This window comes from Schistosoma haematobium, chromosome 1, assembly GCF_000699445.3.
Source record: "Schistosoma haematobium chromosome 1, whole genome shotgun sequence".
Classification (NCBI taxonomy): domain Eukaryota; kingdom Metazoa; phylum Platyhelminthes; class Trematoda; order Strigeidida; family Schistosomatidae; genus Schistosoma; species Schistosoma haematobium.
This window is the reverse complement of record NC_067196.1, coordinates 38,615,663-38,637,104: the sequence shown is the minus strand read 5'-3', so window position 1 is coordinate 38,637,104 and position 21,442 is coordinate 38,615,663. Positions and strand designations below refer to the sequence as shown.

The window sequence follows — 21,442 nt, the reverse complement described above, 5'->3', positions numbered from 1 at the left end:
TCCACTGGTTACCTTCACGGTGTTCACTATGCATTAACACACTCATTATAGAAATAATTTCAAATCCCGAACTCGCGACCATTTACGTAGTTGATTTGGATCAATCTAAAGATGATGTTGGTTACCCCCATTATTTATTTGTCTCTGAACTTTAAAGTCATCTGTCAATACTAGTATCGCCAACATGAATAATTTCGGTAATTTATCGAAGTAGTGAAATAATATGGTGAGCCCAAAATGGTACCTTAGAGCGCAATTCTTTTGACCAGTTTCAATTCAATTACTGTTTCACTCCCTGTCTTCGAACACAAAGAAAGTTTTTTATCCACAACGTACGGTATCTGTTATGCGAATGCTCGAGAGCTTATGTTAAGTTCTTGTCCGAAATTGCGACAGAAGTCACAAATAATACTTTTTCCCCCCGTTCTATGATCTGTTTTAAATGAACTTGTCATTCCACAACGAATGTGTAATAAAAAATAAACTGGAACTTTCGTCAGAAAAACGCAAAGGTAAATAGCGCGATGTTTGGTGTTCGATATTGTACAGACTTATAGTTCAGTATGCCTTTCCTACTTCATGCTAAAGGAGACTTCACAGAGCTTCTATATGTTAACGTGAGTCTTAAACGGGAACTGGCGTAAACTTTATTAATACTTATATATTGCGAAGTGACTTTATATACATACATGACTTTCTTGAATTTCGATTTTAATTTTTCACGTAATCAAATTAGTCATCAGTGTCAACTTCTCATTACGTTTTGCAACAATGGTGCATTTAGATAAAAAAATGTAATCCTGTTAATGGTGATGTATAGGTAATTTGCTTTGGAGTTCAGGAATAACACAACTTATAAGTGTAGACGTTACATTTTTGCAGGTTAAGTAAATAAGACGTGGTTGGGTTGTGTAATTTCGTTCAAACTTTTATGAATTCCTTTATTCGTCTATCTAAACAGGCACGGAACCTCGTTCAACACTGTTATTCTTAATTCACCGCGAAATAATAGCGTTTGATTTGTGAAAAAATCAGGTCTACAGAAATTTATGGTATTAAGTACAAATATGCCACTATGATTGATTTTGTGTATTGCAAGTCATGATCTTTAAACAAGATCGATAATTGCATTTCCATTTTGATTTGGGGATGAAAAAACCCATTATTTTCAGTTGTTTGCGTGGGACAGAAATGCAGTGTACTTCAAGTTCAGAGCATTTTGCATAGTACTTTAAATCAAGTATTCATAACATGGGATATATTTAATTTCTGGGTTGATGTTCCACATTTTAAGTGATGTTGTTTAGGGTTGGCCGTAAAGTAGTATAAATATATTTTACAATGTCCACAATATTGTAATTATTAACAGAGCAGTTCACTGCAGATGACCTTCACATAACGGCATTTTTCTGAGGCACAAATAAATATATCATGAATTTGTCCATTACCTTATATACTGATGTTGTTAGATATACTATATTTCCATTTTATTTCAGTTTCGTATAGGTTATGCATAAATGTTCAACACCCGAGTTAAATACTCTGTGATCTTTCTGATAGAAATAATTCTACGAAACCAATTGCAGTATATCGACATCTAGAGCTGTTCTCAGCGTTGTCATGAAGCAAAGGCATTCAGTAGGTATGGTTTGAGAAATGCTGTTCATTTTGTAATTTCTAACTTAGCCGCCCTCAAAAAGGTTAAGAAAAATATAAAAAAACACTTTAACGATCAAGATGCTTCTGAACTCTACAAAGTATTGTCGAAAAAATTGTTCGGGAACTTGGTAGAGGTAATTCTAGGAACCTATTCTATATTTTTATGATTTAAGTTGTTTCAATGAATGTGCTTAATTTTTTCATTTTGACTTTATATCAATGGGATATAATGACTGTAAAATTAGAAAATGCTTTAGTGAATTGATTTGTAATATACGACTAGAGACTCGTATCTCATCATGTTCACGCAGAATTTTGTTATTGCATCTGAATGACTGTATAATAAAAAGTTACACGAACATGTTTTGCATTAACTCAGCTTTTCCTTATCACGATTGGTGAAATACAGTTTTGTTGTGAGGTATCGAGCAATTTTTTAATGGTTGCGCGAACTGCCTAAACTATAACCTATCTTCCGTATAGTCACAGTTCACAGCTTTTTTTCACACTACTGAGTATTGTTAGACTGTTCGTAAGTTTAATTTATATGAGTTAGTGTTTATAGTTTGCTACATGAACCTTTAAATAACCGTTATATCATTTTTTTAAAAAAGAACCCGTTTGTACATGTTAGAAAGTCGAAAAATAGGTCATGTAAATCCTCCATTTAGACCAACATTAACGAATGTCCACAGTATTTCGAATTTTCTAACTCTACAATATGTTTTAATTCATATCAATTATTATATCAACTTACAACTGTCATAGCGTGATGTTGAGATTTGCTTTAGTCATACAATTAGTGCCTCATGGACCGTCTATTTAGCTGCTTTTATTTATAATTGAGAGAGGCCTTCAATTTTTTAAAATTGTTTGTGTTGATAACTATTCGGCTTGTTATTTTGCCAATTTATTTATTCAGTGTAAATTACTTACAAAGTATACGTGTATGCACTCTTGTGTGCGAGAATTTAGGAAACTACATGGATGTTCAAACTGGAGTTGTTGAAGCAAACTTCGAACTTAGGGCCTGTCGATTATAATAAAGCTGTAGCAATTCGGGATAAGGCCTTACTTTTTGTCTTCAGAAGTTATCTAGTAATTACAAAATCACAGATCAGAATCTATTTTACTGAGTTAGGTTAGGTAATAAGGCAGTACCTCGAAATTTTTACTGTAACTAATATGTGAATATTAAGTCTCATTCTTATCGGATATTTTTCAAGACAATGTTCATATCACATATATCACCAAAAAACGAATAAATGTAATTATTTGTAATCTTGTTTCTGCATCTCGTGCCTAGCTTTGTTCAAGGTTTAATCATATATTCTAATTCATCTAGCTCCAAGTATTTTCATATTCCTCACGTTTGTGCTCTCTGATAATATCACGATAGTTATTCATGTCGTTTTCAAAACTTAAAGTTAGGCTACATTCGTACTTATGTAGTTATACAAATTAACGAAATCATGTCTAATATAGGTATATTATCTGTTTTCTACCAACCTGGACATGTCAAACTGTTTATTTTGCTCGTTAACATATATGCAGCAAGAGTTTTATGTTTTTAAGTAAACGTATGTTTTTGGAATCTCTAGTAATATCTGTCGTCTAGTTTGGGTTTTTACAAAAGTGGAAAGTTATTTCGCGAAATATATGTGTTTCTCATTACACTGTCAGTAACGATGATGTTTCATCATTTACCTAAGTATGTACATTGAATTACTTAACTGACTGGATTAATAAGCTACTTGCTTACTCATACCATAATTTTGGACAAATCGGCTACGGATTTCTGACTTTAATGCGTAAAACTGTAATACTGACTACTTCGGTTCGCCAACTCTTCGTGTTCCAATATCCGTTCATTTTATTTTTAGTAGATCAAAGTATAAATCAAAGTGTGACATTTTACATACCCTTAGTAACAAGAAGTATATAAGTGATTATTGGATATAAAGAATGAGACTGGTGGAATAGCCATCTGGGAATTGTAATGTGCGAATCCTGTCGGCTTAGAATTAACATCTATTTTCAGTACTGTTAAAACCAAGACCAATTGGGTACGTATATGTCTTTGAAGTAAAATCAATGGAATTTCGTTTTTTTACTCCTTAATATCTTCAGATATATGATCTAATATCTTATCCTTGTGAACAAGTACCGAATGAAGATACAGATCTAAATGCGATTACCAATGACTTAGTTGAAGCACTTTATGATGGTCCATTAACCATTGATCCTTTGGATGTAGAAGCGAATGAATTAATTCAACTACTTAGTTCTCCAGTATGGCGTAGCTTTTCTACTGCATACACTGAAATAACAACCAGTCACTTTGATATGCCTGAATTACCTGAGGTAGCGTACATGACGTCGGGCCTGGGTGGTACTCATACAAATCTAGGGAGTTTTCTAGCCAGCAAAGCATCTAATTTACATGTGGCTGACAGAAGTTTTGGAGATGGTATTATAAAAGATAATCGAAATGGAATCCCCAATGAACTGTATAATTCACGATCAATTATGTACGGTGCTGGTAGTGAAAATGTGTATACTGACTTGAGAAAAAATGAAGCTACACTTACTGGAGGTGGCGATGGTCCAGCATTACCACCTGTAGATGGTGCAGTAAAAATGATCGGGATTCAAAAGAATCATGGTGAAGATTTAGTGAGTTGCTTTTTTATTTAATGGGTTATGAGATGTCGCGTATATGTGATAAATATACAGTCAGTCCGGATATATAGTTTGAAAGCTTGTAGTTATAGAAAATGAAGATGTTTTGAAAATCTAGAGTAATATTAGAATTTCAGAAAGTTTAGAACAAAAATCAATCAATAGGCTAGTGCAGTCGGCAACATTTAGAGATTATATTAGAATGGAGTCCCATGCCAGTTGAAATAAGTAAATTGAATGTCGGTTGATGTATGATGCGTATTGAGACTACATGGTAGATTGATGACTACCTAATACACCAAATTATTGAAGTTTTATTTGAACATATAAACATTGGTACAAGGAAGCACCAAAACACATATGCACCACACAGTAACAATGAATTTGTCAAGAGATAGAGAATGTAAAGTGCGTATAATAAATTAAGAACAACGACGAGCAGAAATTAGTGTATGGAAGTGAAATAATAATAATAATAGTAAATATTGGGAGAAACAGTTCACTTAGCAAAAATATAAACAGGAAGAATTCTTCCAGTTAAAGAAGTTATGTTCACTTATATAAATAAACTAAAAAAAAGTTACAGCAGGATCGTCACTGGCTTTTATTCTGACCCATTTCTGATAACGTCTCTAGCCACTGTGTCACCCTATTTCTAGGACCGCAACCATGTGGTTGTGAAGGACCAAAAGAAACCAGTCCTGTACATCTTTCATATCACGACACCATATCATACACTGACCACTTCTCCGCTTTTTCCAACCAGTCCCAGCGTCGGCAAATAGTGCACTACGTGAGATTCTCTGGGATGACATTCTCAGAACATGTCCAAGCCACCAAAGTCGACGTTCCTCGCGAGCTAATCTTTCTTGGGATTCGAACAACCTACGAAGTATGACAGGAGTCAATAGTCTGGACGCCATCGGATGTAGACTTATCCCTGATAGTTGTTGCATAAGTGACGTGAATCCTTTTTAAACACAGGGACAACTATCTACTCATTCCACGATTTTGTAACACTATAAGTGCCAGATGTTTGTAATCTACTCAGTTTCTAAATCAGGTTGCCGCCATCTTTAAAAGTGCCGGATGTAAGTCGTCTGGGTCTGGCGATTTGTGGCGCCTGAAGAGTTAGTTTCTTCGAGGACTTCCGCCCCGTTAGGTGGGTCAGTCGTCACAGACCATGGAGAGCAGGACAGTCTGATCGATGTTTCCGGGACACCAGGTCAGTTTAACTGCTCCTCGAGAAACTCCGCCCATCGTAGAGTAGGACTTCCCTGACAGTGGCGGTATACGTGTGGCCATGTGAGAGCATTTTGCGAGGGAGAGAGGACTCTCCTCGCCCTCCACCATACCAGGCCATTAGGAGACGTTAGCCTGTGACTGAATCGGTATTGAAAAACAGGACAACTAGCAAGTAAAATAATTATTTTGTAGTCAAATAGTATACTTATTTGAAAAATACCAAACACCAAAGTACTTATGATCGAATGTTGCTCAACAAGTTAGTGTTTGGCGAATATACTTTTGTTGGCAATTAATTCACAAATGGAATCCAAAAGTAACCACTGAGCTTAATTCTTGTTAAATTTAGTAGTCTAAGACATTTGATTGTATGTCAACACTTAGTTTATTTGTTTAGGCAGGTACCAACATGTGTTACGTACAGCTTATTCACCGAATATTTTCAAATTGTACACAATTTCATATACACTTTTTTGAACTTTTTCAGAAGATTTTACTGTCCATAACACGCGTTCAGATTAAGTTTTACTTTAATAAGGATACATATACTATTGTTGTGTTGTGGAAATTTTTTTTGCATCGATGACTAAATTTTCAGAACATATATTTGTCAACCTTGAATGAAAATATTTATTCTCATTATTTATGGCACCTCTATTTCCTTTTTTTTCATTACTTTTTTGCACGTATTTCCGATTAATTTATAAAATTGAGTGGGTTTTATCAATAACTTCTCTTTTGCGATGATTAGTCGATGTCAGCGTGGGAATATGTTCCCTTCAACCTTCAAATTAAATCTATAAGAACTTTCGTTTAAATTTAAACAAATGGTTTCATAGTAGTTGGGCGCCAAGTTATTGTAAGACATAAAGCAGGTAGATTATATTTATAAAAATCTCAGCGATTAAACTTCAAGCAAATTCAACGTTTCGATTGGCAATCTGATCCAAGCTCTTTTCAGGGAAATATAATTAATTATCAAAATTATCGAATATAAATAAGTGGCATGGTTCTCCTGTTAACCGTACCCTAAACAGGTCTTCGGATCATGTTAACGCCAATGAAAGTAAGTTTTTTTGCACTGCATATGAAACATCTCGTGTGAATAGTTAAGAAAATTGTGTTATGACAATAGTTGTGTGTTTATGTAAGTAGATCTGATGTGAATTATATAGTTGTATGTTATCTCTCGATAAAAGCATTTCTTTTATAACCACTATTCTTATCTGACTAGACGTCGAAAGTTTTACTGACATTATTTTGAAGGTTTGTTGCTCAGCGAAATGAACTGATTGTTACTATTTCTTACATCATCAAATAAATATTTTTATTTTCGCGAATTACCAGATAATCAGTTCTTCTTTGCCTTTTTATAAAATGCTGAAATTTTCATTTAAAAGTTTGATTTTTTTGAAATATCACATGACATATTGTTTTATTCTATACAGGGTATCACTGTTATTCAACAACAATATATGTCTTCACATTATGGTTTAGTGAAAGAATTAGTAATTAAACGAATTTTAGCTGCTTCTCATGTTGAACAGCTAGATTTACTACACGTAGGTGATGTGATTCGTGAAGCAAATGGAGTTCCAGTTGATAATCCTGAAGTATTACAAAAAGTATTAAAAAATGCATCTGGAAATGTCACATTGAAAATCATTCCTGGTTACCAATCAACTCCTATTTCTTCACAAGTAAGATTAATAAAGAACAATATATTTTTTCTTTAAAATTTCACTTTTTTCATCTATTTCATAAAATTTTATAATAAAAAATGTCCAATTTGTTTATGGGAATTCAGTGGGTTTTTTTGTTTAAATCCAATTTGACTAAACAATTCTTTAATCTATATATATTTTTGGAATCAAGTAGTATATAACTCGGTATGTATTAGTGATAAAAAAGTATTGAAATAATCATATATACATGTTTTGAAATGTTATTATTTTTCTTTACATTATGCGACCTACAAAAATTTGAGAGTATTTTCAAGTTTATTTTAAATACAATTAAATCAATCTAAAAATGTGTTAGAGAGAGGGTTGCAAAGGTTTTTGAAGATTTCTGAAAACAAAAACTAATCCTGTTAGTTATTTCACTGTTGAGTAAAAAAATATTTAACAAATGTTTTTTAATTGGTAGAATATTTGTGACAAGTTAATCTTCTCTTGATTAAATGCACTGTATTACCATGTTTACGTAAATACTTGACACTGTTGAGTGTAGCTACTTTCCTTGCTATTCGGCTAAGTTGGTAGATTGAACCTTAGTAATCAAGAACAGTATATAGACACAAATTTATCTATGTAATTAAGCAAAGTGATAACATTATGATATTTTTTAAATTTTACATGCAGAAAATCATTTTTCTATCTTGATTTCATGTTTCTTATCATAAATTAACGAGATGGTAAATATTACCTTGAAGAAACTCATATACAATTGAAACTTTTTATTTTTATTCACTATAATTTGTAAAATTGAGGTCAAGCTAACTCAATAACTAGCTATAACAACTCCTAAAATATAACAGAATCATTCTCCAGCTGTAAATATGTTATATCCCGACGAGAATAATGAATGGTAACTGTTAGAATCTATTTCTAGGTTAATACTATACATATATTTTTATTGTATAATTATTAAATAGCTAAACTATGCATATGCATGTTCCTCTTAATAAAAGCTTTATTTTGATCTATGAACTTTTATTATACGGTTTATCATTCTTGAATTATACCCAGTCTATCAATTACTACCTCCTATATTCACAGTGCTTTTGGCTAAATCTCGTACAAATTTTATTTCCTATTTTATGGTATGATGTGGTCTGTTTGGTTTGTATATAAACCCAGACTGTTTGAAATACATGATTCATATCGCAAAGGCTGAGATTGGTATTCTGAACATAACAGGTAGATCTAGGCACGAAACATGACCGATAAGGACTCTAGACTGCTTGTACGGTTTTTTTTGTGCCATTGGTCTGATCGATCAATCACTGTTCTGTAATTGGCGGTATCATTACGTTATAAATTAATAGGGCACAAAGCCACAAATTATAACATAATATTAAAAATCAATAATCCTCAAACTATTGAAATCATATTTAATACATTACATTTCCAACCTTCTTGAAGTCATTTTTACAGTAATTCATGTTAGTGTTATTTCTCTTCAATAAGTTTGTACTTGATCATTTCTTAAAATAGAAATGTATGTTATCGATTGATATTTGTAACGAGATAATACAAGATCTATTAGGTATTATTTCGGTTTTTAAATTAACTTATTTATGATAGTAACATAATAATGAAAATTATTTATGAAATCTTATCAAACATCTTCAATCATAATTATGATCTCACTTAAAAATAAGTTTGTTTTTAAGAAAATTATGAGAATTTAATACATATTATCTGTACAATCTATTCATCATATGAGCAAAGATGGATAGTTGCTAGCAGTGGAATCCAGGACGCGCGTTTCGTCCTGTTTGGGACTCGTCAGCTGGATGTACCTGCATCTCAGAGTCAGTGTTCACTCTGGGACTCGAACCCAGTACCGTTCGCTTCAAACGCCATTGCGTTGTCCACTTAGCTACTCAGTCCTGATAGCTACGTGCTTGTGCAATGGGGTGAAGTTTAATTCACTTGGTATTGTTTTACTTGAATCTTCTCATTGATGTTTTTAGGACTGAAATTGATCAGTCTCAGTAGCTAAGTGGATAACGCGATGGCGTTTGAAGCGAACGGTACTGAGTTCGAGTCCCAGAGTGAACATCAACTCTGAGATGCAGGTACATCCATCTGACGAGTCCCAAACAGGACGAAACGCGCGTCCTGGATTCCACTGCTAGCCACTATCCATCTTTGCTTATAAAGCTTGTAAATTAAGGCAATGTCGAGGAATACGCACAGTATGTACATATGCCAATAAGAGACTGATCAATTTCAGTCCTGAAACATCAATGGGAAGATTCAAGTAAAACAATACCAAGTGAATTATTCATCATATATATGAGAAACTGTAATGATTCTCTTTTTATATTATTGTTCAGAATATTTTTTTTATTTACACTGTAATTTCACGAAATCAAACATTCAAAAAAATTTTTTCATGAGTGTTCTACAGTTTAGAAAAAATAGGAGGGGAGATTTTTAGTTATTTCAAATTGTTCCACTTTCAAATCATCCATGTTCAATGTTTGAACTTAAAGTTTCAATATTTATGAAATATAATCTAATTCAGTTTATTAAATTTTTATAAGTCAGTTGTTTCTTACAGTTTAGTATTGCACTGAAAATAAATTCAGTGCAATGAAATTTCAGTTCTTCTTTATAGGGTAGACAGTTATCACTTGATAGATGGTAGTCAATTGAATTATAGTCAAAGTACATTGATCATTAACATCATATCATTGTGTTATATTACATATTTTAAAATCTGCTAGGGCTGACAGTTATTTTTTTTACTCTTACACGTGAATATCAATGTAGATTGCATATCATTCACACAGTATTGTGTTGTTGATAATAAATTTGGATTCAAATGTGATTTAAAATTTGTTAATAAGTATTACAGAGTTCTTGTTAAAAAGCTATATATTTCTTTGATAATTTTGATTTCGACTATTATCCTGAAGAAGTTCAGACAAGTTAGCTGGACGAAACGTTGGAATTAGTTAAATTTCAATCGCTGAGAATATTTCAAATATAATTTTCACATATAATGACTTCTCTATACTTGACGCCCAATTACTGTCAAACTATTCGTTCTAATCTTGACGAATATTCGTATAAAATATGATATATTGTTATGAGAAATCACTTAAAATAGTCGTACTGTTTTATAACGTGATTAATAGTACTTAACTAATATTTCTCAATTGGTCAGCATGGAAATTTATCATCATAATCAAGCGAAATGACAACAATAAGATATATTTGTTTTATTTTTTATCTGTAAAATCAACTTTCGGTCTTGGTTTCATGTTTCTTAGCATAAATTAGGACAATGTCAGTGTCAAATTGTTTATGATAATTAATAGTCCTTGAACAATACTACTTAGTTAACCATGATCCTACGTATGACTTGGTAATTTCTTCGTTAGTTGTAGTATGAAAAGTTTGGTGAATCTGATAGTTGAATAACTTAGATTTGAATGCCAAATGAAGGTGTACGTTAACTTAAGACAACAGTTATACTTTTAACTCATGGGAAAAAACTATTAAGAAACTGGGTGTCCAGTGACTATTGTTTAGTTATGGCTTTCTATCATATTTAAGAGTCATCAACTAAATAAACTTTTATCCTAGTGTTTGTTTTCTTACTAGGATATAAGCTATGTACATAGAGCTTAAAACATAGGATCATTACACACTAAGCTACTGGGTCACGATTTCTATTAATTGTTCAAAGGGTTACGTTATATTATTACTTGTAATATTAAGAATATCGAAACTTGAATACAGACATAATCAAACGCGCGAACTGATTTTCACTGCTCAGTCTTATTCAAATTATAATCAACAAGTAAATACAAGTAATCTGAAAACGTCTGTTCAAGGAGCCCATATAACAACCGAAATTGATGAATTCAGTTTTGAATATCAACATTGGAAGATAATAATCTCATACAGTTAATAATTTTCTATTATTCCGATTACCAATAATTTTGAGATTGATGGTGTTTTATCTCTAAAACAAATAACCTGTAATGTGGTACTATACTTTACATTTACTAAAACTATTCAGATTGCCCTTTATGGTTATTTTTGGTCCCCTTTCTATTTTATTTAACTCTAACTTTTATATTGCTTGAAAATAAGTGTTTAAAAAGAACTATCCAAATTTGGCAATTTATTCATTATTACTATTATTGTTATTATTTAATGTTCATATTTTTCCCAAGCTTTTTCTTCGAGCTCACTTTTCTTATGATCCGAAAAATGATAATTTAATTCCATGCAAAGAAGCTGGTTTAAAATTTTCAGCCGGTTCTGTCCTTCAAGTTCTTAAACAAGAAGATCCTCATTGGTGGCAGGTAAATTGACGGAAAAAATTATTTTTTAATTTATGGTGATTCTTTTATTTATCTGTCAGAGAAAATTAAAATATTTCCCGTTCTATGGTCGTCGAAGTGTGGTTGGTATTTATGAAGAGGGTTATGCAAGTTATAGATTTACAATAAATTTATTCGAATTATAATGCTATCAGTAAATATCAGCGTAGCCTATAACGTTTTCGTAATCAGCAACCTTGATATGAAGGAATATGAAGAGTATTTTGAAAATTATCTTACACTGTTTAATGGATCTATGTAGGAATATGGGTGTGCTGTGTAGGCAAAGAGTAAACTAAAGAAAAAATGTATTAAAAACAAAAAAACGCGCCAGTGTGTTTAGTGTGAAACAACGCGTTATTTTCGAATATGAATAAATTGTTTGAAGCGATGTTGAAAAAAATACAGAAGTCAAAAGAATATTGGAAATTAATAAAGTATATTAGGACATACTTTTAAGGCATTCCTTGGAATAGAAACCGATCCATCTTGATCTGAATGTTATATTCAAACCAACACCCTTATGGGCTTTTATCTTGAAGCCTTCATATTCTCGATTTATAACTGCTATAGAAATAAAATATTCCTCACTTTAACATGTCAAAAGTTTCATGCAACGCGAACATGTTCGTAAATCTATTGATGAAAGCATGGTGAATTTCCGTTTTTAAATTATACAGTTAATTATTTTAGAAAGTATGATAAAAAAGATTGAGTTTCAAATAAGATTAGATTTTTCCATATATTATAATTAACTGATCATTTTGTGTGTTTGTATTTTTAGGCAAGACATCATAATCAAGATGGTCGTGCTGGTCTAATTCCATCTATAGTACTACAAGAAAGACGTAAAGCCTTTATTCAAAGTGCGCCTAATCCAGAAGAGCTAACTTATAAAATGTTCGCTTGTGGACTTGCAAAACGTAGAAAGAAAAAGGTAAATAGTTACTAATTATCTCTCTGTGTATAACACTTATTTGTATGTATGTATTATTTCAATTGCGCTTGGCTAGTTTTATCGATAAGTAATCTATTGATATCGAAGAAATTCGGTTTCATGATAGTTAACAAAATGTATTTAAACACTTTGGAGATAAATAAATAGTTTCATTGCGGTTCAGACTATCCTTTGTTTTCTTTAAAATCAGAGAAATTACTTGTAAATTACTCAGCTCTCAACTGATCTCTCGTAAGAATGAACGACACAAAATTATCAGTCACTAGGAATTCACCTGGTGTTGCTTTATCTTGTTCACTAAATTGTGTTATGACAGTGTATGCCTTGAAATATTGATACTATGGTCTAAATAAAACCATTAATACTAACTTTATTACTTAGTCCTATGTCACTTAATTACACGTTCATCAATTTCAGAAAGTCTACTGAGGTTTTATTTACTCACTGGCTACTTTAAAGTTAGATTTATCAATCAATATGATAATTCACTTCAATTCCATTTGTACGCTGTATTCGTGTTATGTCCCGACAAGAATAATGAATGGTAACTTTTGGGGTCTATTTATGAACCAATACTAGACGTATATTTCTATTGTATAATTATTAAGTAACTAAACTATGCACATTCATATTCCTGTTATTATAAGCTTTATTTTGACCCATAAACTATTATACATTTTACCATTCTTGAGTTCTACCCAGTATATTAATTACTACCTCCCTCATTCACAGCCACATCTGGCTAATTCTTGTACAAATGTTGTTTCATATTTTATTGGTACTTTGTGGTCTGTTTGATTGGTATATAAACTCAGTATGTTTGAAATATAATGGTTCATATCACAGAAGCTCGGATTGGTGTTCTGAACTTAACTGGCTGGGCTAGACGAAAAGCAGGACCAATCAAGACTCTAGACTGCTCGCACGTGTTTTACGCGTCATTGGTTCGATCGATAAGTCACTGCCCTCTAATCGGCGGTTACAAGTTATAACAATTGACGACGGGGATGGGATCCCAGGTTTAATATTTTATGTCAGACAAAGTTAACAAGAAAGTTTACCTCAGTTTCAACAGTTTCTGTCCAATAAGTTACAAAAAGGGAATTGTACGAACTCTTTTTAACCGCGCCCGTATACTTTGCTCCAAGGAAAGCCTGGAAGCAAGTACTTGCCTTCATCACAAATCGCCTACGCGAAAATGCATATCCAACGAAATTCATAGAGAAGTATATCAAAACCAATTTACGGGTTAAGCACGATACCGTTGATAAGAAATCCTTCTAATTATATTCGCGCTTCAAAGGAGATGAAGTCATTGGAATGATTAACCACAGGACAAATGCCGCATTACAGGTTGCTCATCCATCAGCAAAACTGACGACGTTATATGAAATGCACTGCTCTCTCAAACAAACAAAATTGACAGGTCATCTTTTTCTCAGTACCTCCAAATGCATTTACAAATTTATAAGTACGTGCCAAAGCACATACACTGGATGAACATAAAGAATAGTACATGTTCGTATTTCTGAGCACATTTCAAAGAATTTGAGACTGAGAGGCGTAACTCTTCTAAATAAGTGCACTGACTCAGCATTTAATTAATACCGGGCATTCCATTGAAAGTCTTCAATCCTTCAAAATTATCAGCATGCACAAAAGGGCACCTAAACAAGAGCAATAAAAAACTCAGATCTGACTTATGTAATAAACTTTTCACTACCTTTGTGAATTATTTTTGTCACTATTTTATTAGTGTTTATTTTGTTATACAGTCTTTCCTCAACTAATTCTGTTAACTTATGTAAATTCTTCATTTCGTATTCACTTATTACGTAACTCATTAATTCCAGTAATCTTATGTCAACCTTTCATAACCTCTAAAATTATCACACAATTGATCTTATCTGTCTCCAGGCCTCATTTAATTAATGCACCACCCACTCCTTATGTTTTTGAATTACAACACCAAATAACCTCTAACCTGTTTTTGCATATATACACATAGTTATGATTGATAACCGACATTTTAATTCTTTTCGTTCATCTACGTCAATTGTTTCACATAATTTCTTACCTCAATGTTAACCTTCAACACATATATGGTTGTAAGCAGTTGATGAGAAACCACAAAATATAATGAATTCATGTTTTTCTGTATCAATTTTCGTTCCGATTCTATTCTAACAAGAAAGTACTGTTTAAGTGTACTGAATTTCAGAATTCTTCTAATATTGGTGATTGTGAATCCCGATGTAAATATTTATTTGATTGTTTCGAACATTATCAGATTTGTAGTAGTTTAGAAAGACAATAGCAAATGATTTTATAGGGGTAGGACTGTCATGTTTTTCATTTGTGATCTGACCCACTGAGCTCAATCATGTAGGGAGTTTAACAATTATCACCAGTGGCACTAGATGATTCTTGCGCAACTAATTGTAAAATAAATTGTAGAGGTGAACCCATTAGTTTGTAGGTAACTTGCTATCTGAGAGGTGTGAAGACTGTGGGTTCATATTCCGGGTGTAACCATGAGTGCACATCGCTAAAGGGTTTCAATCCAGGACAAAGCAGCTATCCAATGTTCCTTCACTTTTAATGGGTGTCGAGGTAATGTCGGTTTATGAAATGAACTATTTAAAAATAAATATGCTCTATTAAGCAGTTGTTCATAAGTTCTCACTGCTTGTTTAATGCTAATTTACATGGTAAGACGAGAATAAATATTATAAGGTAGCAATATATTTTGTAAACAGCAGACACAGGTAACGGAAACAATTATATTCGGAACAAATTAATTGTGGACGGAGGTTATCTAGCTGACAAACACGGGAAAATAGTTAGGAACCCTTGGGAATTCCTGAAAAAACCTTTTCTGGCCGTCACAAGGCTGTAAAAACTTTATACAATCAACTTTTAATACAAAGTTTTAGAAAACGATAAATTGTGTCGTATCCTTATCGGATGATCGCCAGTTCTATTAATAAATTTAAGGTCTTTTCAGAAGCTTTCAGAGTACCAAGTCTACAGAAATACTTATAAATATCCTTGTTTTCTAACCATAAATTAACCTTACAAGTAAATTTTCTTTTCTCGCTTTCCATTTTTTGTCTTTGTTCAGGATTATTTTGGGAAACTAAGAAGCGGTTAGAAATTAGTACCAAGGTTTCAAACACCATAATTATTGACAATTGCACTCCACATAAGCCTTTTTTTTCTTTGTATTACTGATTTCAGGGCACTAGTTAAATATAAAAACAATAAATTCTATGGGTAATTTAACAGACTTCTAGCACATATGATCTTGGATTAAACTCTATAAAGTTGATAAATATAGATCGCCATTTTATATGAGTAATCTGATGAACAAAAATCTTCAGGTCAATCATGTGTTTTTTTTGTTGATAACTTTCATTATAGGTCACTATACCATTTTGTGCAAGAGATGCTGATAATTATGATACTAAAGATATTGTACTTTATGAAGAAGTTGCTATGGTATCAGGTTTCCAGCGTCCTGTTATTTGTTTAATCGGAGCTCCTGGAGTTGGTCGTCGAAGTTTACGTAATATGCTTATTCGTGCCAATCGAGAGAGATATGCATCAGCTATTGCACGTAAATTGATTAGTAATTTCCTTTTAGTATACAAGTTACATATTATTTCAATCAAGCTTATTTATTTTAGTTTTTTTACCATTCTATGGTATAGAATATCTCAATCAGTCAAGTAATCATAAATATGAATAAATTTCACTGTATTATTATTATTATTCTCTTATATTATCTTTTCTGTCTTATATCAACAGTAATTAATATCATTTTATGAACTCAATATGAATTGAAGCCGGTAAGAGTGTAGTATAGAGATGTGTTTAAAACGACCAAGGCGAATTTTATCCAACTGTTAACCAATAAGAAAACAACTTTTGTAAATGAATAGTTTATGGGGAAAAACACTTATATTAGAAGATGCAAACAGATTTTACATAATTAATGTCATTCATATGAATATAGTAGATTCGTCTAATCAAACGCTTATTAAGACCTAGAAAGATTTTTAGGAGTTTGCACATTTTTCCTGGTTAGAGTTAGGATCAGAAGTTAAGAATTAAGATTTGGTTCAGGGTTGATTTGTGTGTTACATGTATTCTACCTTCAAGTCCCCTCTCAAAGTAGAATCAGACAGCTGTGTAGCAGGACTCTTTTTTGTATCTAAAATCAATTCTCCATATGTAAGATTCATCTGAAGAATCTCGGTAAACCACCCACGTCAAAGAATTTTTTTACTATTTTCTCTTTTATTAAATTACTCCACTCTAAAATTAATTCGTGTTTATTTATTGTTTTATTTCTTTTTATTGACCTTAGATACATCAAAAGAATTAGATGTTGGAGAAGAGGATGATGGTGAATTTATTGTTGAATCGAAAGAGAAAATGGAAATGGATAATTTGAAAAATAAATATCTTGAAGTAAATTTAAATTTTCAATGTTGAATTAATTAATTTTAATTTATTACATAAACATTACTAAGAATGTTGCTAGATGATTTAAATATGAAATTATAGAAGAGGATATTTCTAAAGTAATAATAAAAATAAGTCATTTCTACCAAAGTTGTGCTTGGATTACATAGAAATAAACACTATTTAATTGGATAGAATACAGAGATGAATTATGAATTTTGTAAATAATCTTCACATACTTTTTTATATGAAATAAGTCAACTGGTTTAATCAAATATTGGTTTGAATGAATCGTCTATTAAAACAACAAAACCATTTATCAAGGGCAGAAATCATTGGTAATTCACATCTATTATAAGTCTTTTTCTTTTTTTCTTGTAGGATATCAATATCTTTTGCATACGTATTATAATCAGTATATACGAATAACTTTTTAAATAATAGATATGAAGTGGTAAATGATTTCCTACAGTTTATCTGTATGTTTAATTCAATGTATACTGCTTATCTACGTTACTGATCTAATTTTCTTCTGAACTGAAAATACGCGATAATAGTTAGGTTTTCAACAAAAATTATTGAATAACGTTTGAATCTCATTTCGCTGACGGTTCTCATTGTTGAGGAGAAGTTACTGGAGATTGATCATCAGTATTTTATTCAATTTATACAAAAATTGAGGTTGTGGAAAGTCATTTCGGAAAAGAAACTTTAGCGTAGATCAATTTTATCTCCATTAGAATATTCTTCATTTATGGCAATACATTTTACCAGTCTTCATTTCCACTGTTTACATTATTTCTGTTAGCAAAGCTCTTCAACTACCTTGCCGTCCCACGTTTTGCTATAATTGTGCCCATGATAAAATTTCTTTGGATTTAGCCCATTTTATCTGATAAGTGAATCTGCTAAAATCTACAGCACGTAAAGTCAACAGTCGCCGGGACTTCTCATCCTAGTTCCAGTCTTCATAGCGCTCCCTGAAACGCTTGACCTAGTTAAAAAAACTTTTCTTTTTTACGTTATCTTAATAAACAACTGTCCATCCTGCATGGATTTCTTGAGTGTATTTCAGGTCCCACTAAAATAATTAACCTATTTTTCTTCCCATATCACGCATTTACACATATTTATGTTAACTGGTTAGAATGTAGAGAAAAGATCTAAATTATTGTAGCGAAATTTTGTGTCATAACGCAATATCAATAACTAAAGAAAACAATTCTTAAATTCAGTGTTTTAGCGTTGAAATCCTAAGTTGATTTTGTACTTTTACAACTTGTAGTTTACTTTATCCATACTGACATGTTGTAGAACATATTAGGTTTTGTATATACTTAGCTATAAAATAAGATGAATTAAACAATGAGTTCTCTTTTCTGTGAATCCAATTACAAAACTGTACAAATGGAAAATATTTTTGAGCTGAATTACATTGGTCCAACTACCAACATCAATTAATAGTATATCAAATTCGGTACTACTAGTACAAATACTGTCTTCTATGTGTTTAGAAGTAATGAACTTACGTACACTTTAAAACAATAAGTATTTGATTATAAAAGAAATTCTGATAGGGTCTGTAACCTTTTATATCATACATTTTAGGAAGTTATGGTGAGAACTCTCAGTTTAACTCTTGAATAAAGTAATTCTATGAAAAAGTGATTGTATATCAATACATTTACCACTTCTATTCATGTATATTTTTCACCTTTTAAATTGAAGTTCGGCGAATATGAAGATAATTTCTATGGTACAAAATATGATAGTATCCGAGAAGTAGTACAAGCAGGCCGTACATGCTTACTTGATTGTTCGGTACAAGCTGTGTCCAAGTTAAGAAATTCAGAATTTATGCCTTATGTTGTATTTCTTGCTGCTCCATCGGTTAGTTGTATGAAAGCAATGTATGAATATGGCATGAGTATGGGTTTCACTGAGAAATGGAAAAGAGTATGTTTTATTTAAGAATTTAATGATTGCTTTTCCAATTATGATTATGTGTGGATCTGTAAAATTTACTTTTATAACAAACCTCATTTATTTAAATTCGTTTAGGATATATGCACAAATAGAGAATATTTGAGTTACATTAATCTACCTAAAATTAGTTAGTTCTACTACCAATATTTTTGTCTATGTATTAAGTAGTGAACAAATTATACGAACTTTAAAACAACAGAAAGAGAATAATTCAAAACTTTCTGTCTGATGATTGTTTTCTACCAGCGCTTGCACATTCCGATAAGCTTCTTTTGCAAACTTGATAACCGTTATCGTGTAATGATGGTGACACTTAGCGGTTTGTTTCACACTGTTGTAAAAATATACCGATGCAGTGGTTACACTACTTGTAACGAGTAATCACAATACAATCAAGATGAAGCAAAGTTCACTTATGTTCAAATAATATTCAGTAGTTAAAAACTTTTGAACAGTCAATTATTGATAACAGCGTTTAGCTTATTTCAAACAACTATGGAGACCGATCATATGCGAGGCCAATAACTGTACACTAATAAAAAAGTACTTTGTCATGAAATTGAACCGTTTCTTATAAATGTAATCATTAATTGCCCATCTCTTTGAATGTCATAACTCTCAGTTTTTTAATGCTGCACTGTTCGATTTTCGCGGACTACAATTATCTAACATTTTGATTTTGAGTCTCAATGGAGAAAATTTATTTGATTATACATAACTATTCTGGTGCAAACTGTTAATTTTAAAGTCTGTCTAAAAATTTTGTGCATAGGAAAATTCCACTTCAAACAATTATTGATAATTTCAACACTATTCTTACATTGTAAACAAAACTTTTTTTTAACGTGTGATCCTTTTTAACAATCTGATCATTATATAATCGTAATTTCTACTATGATTTTTACTTAATGTAACGTTAAACATCACATAAACTCTTGACTTTTGCATAGAAACATAAAAGTCATTAGTTTGATGTTATACCATAATTTTAGCTATTGTCATTATATTTCACCTTCTAAAATGTTAATAATATTTTTTTCTAATCAATCAGGATGAAACATTTCGTAAAACACTTGAAACCAGTACCTACATAGAACGTGAATACAATTATCTTATGGATTTAATTTTATTATGTGATAATATTGAGACAACTTTTGAACAATTAAATTATCATTTAAATAATTTACTAACAGAACCACAATGGGTACCAGCTAAATGGCTTTATTAATTCAAGGCAGGATCTAGAAGAGAACATACTACAATTAAACAGTAATCACTCACTATAATTTCGTTGTTTTGCATATCTTAGTTTTAAGATGTTTCATTTTCTTTAATCTAAATTCTCGTATTGTTTAATCCTTTGCTTGTATATATCCAAATGTTCATTCGACTTATAATATCGTACTGAAGTGAATAGCTTTTACCTCTAAATTTATTGTTTTTTTTTTTTAAAAATGATCCAGGTTTGATTTTACACTTCGTTTATTTTTTACGGTTCAAGCCACGTTCTTTTTTTCTGAAGAAAATATTTTTTGTAGCACGCGCTTTTTTTGGTTTGAGACGTTTTAATTAAAAGAGATTGGATATTGAATGTAAAAATTTACCATTTATTGTCTGTAAGAAGTTCTTGAATAGTTTAACAACTGGCAATGTGTTTAGTATAAACAAACTCGTCGTTATTTGTGTACTAAGTTGTTAATTTGTGTGTTCAATTTACATAGAAAATAACAGTACCATTATTTGCTAAATTAGATTTAGTGGTTGTCGAATGAAATAAGGATCGTTCGTATGATATCGGTCCATTACAACACAGAAGACATCATGAAATCGTCAATTTACTTACATACAGTCTCCATACATTCAAAAGGATAACATTTATGGAGTTGAACATGTATTTTAATTAAGTCTTTTAAATTAGTTGTTAGAAAAAGATGTTATACAAATATAATTAATAAACAAACAATCAAAGAATTTTGAAAAGATGAAAACCAACCCGTAAAAAAGCAGCCATTATCAAATACATTATATCAGTCCCAATTCGATAAACATTTTAAGGGAATCTAAACAAAAAATGTTCTGGAAGAAGTTTGGAAAAGAAACAAATGACTTTCCCTTAAAAGAAGAACGAGCAATTAAAAGTGATTGTCTTTAGGAAAAGCAATGTTTTCCCAATTCAAGGTCGACGCGTTCGTGAAACCTAAGGAAAAATAGAAGAGATAATAAGGATATTCACATTTCGATAAATAACGAATGAAAGGATCATAGCACTACAACAGTAGAGTATTGAAACAAAATCTGTAAGGTAGGCAGAGCTAGGACATGCTCTGTTTACCGACACTATAGTTGATAGCTTACTCTTATGTCTGATCAGA

General features: G+C 31.5%; 2 protein-coding genes across 4 annotated transcripts in view; one reads left to right on the top strand and one right to left on the bottom strand.

Moving 5' to 3' along the window:
• Positions 1-529: 529 nt before the first annotated feature.
• On the top strand, positions 530-20,723 carry MPP6_1 (MAGUK p55 sub member 6). Of its 2 annotated transcripts, XM_051218469.1 has the most exons (11): positions 530-617; positions 1,497-1,642; positions 1,687-1,793; positions 3,790-4,335; positions 7,035-7,286; positions 11,507-11,638; positions 12,441-12,593; positions 16,038-16,233; positions 16,987-17,090; positions 18,813-19,040; positions 20,122-20,608. In XM_051218469.1, exons 2-11 carry the CDS (start codon positions 1,621-1,623, stop codon positions 20,296-20,298), a joined length of 1,917 nt encoding a protein of 638 aa, XP_051073985.1. In that variant the 5' UTR covers positions 530-617; positions 1,497-1,620; the 3' UTR covers positions 20,299-20,608. The 2 variants fall into 2 exon arrangements, with proteins under 2 accessions (XP_051073985.1, XP_051073984.1); XM_051218470.1 differs by lacking the exon at positions 3,790-4,335 and having other exon boundaries at positions 20,122-20,723.
• Positions 20,724-20,927: 204 nt separating this feature from the next.
• XRN1_1 (5'-3' exoribonuclease 1) overlaps positions 20,928-21,442 on the bottom strand; it is a 52,545-nt gene continuing 52,030 nt past the window's right edge. For both annotated transcript variants that reach the window (XM_051217950.1, XM_051217951.1), the window contains one exon: positions 20,928-21,267. In XM_051217950.1, coding sequence (XP_051073982.1) covers positions 21,244-21,267 — 24 coding nt within the window. In that variant the 3' untranslated portion in view covers positions 20,928-21,243. The remainder of the gene's footprint in view (positions 21,268-21,442) is intronic.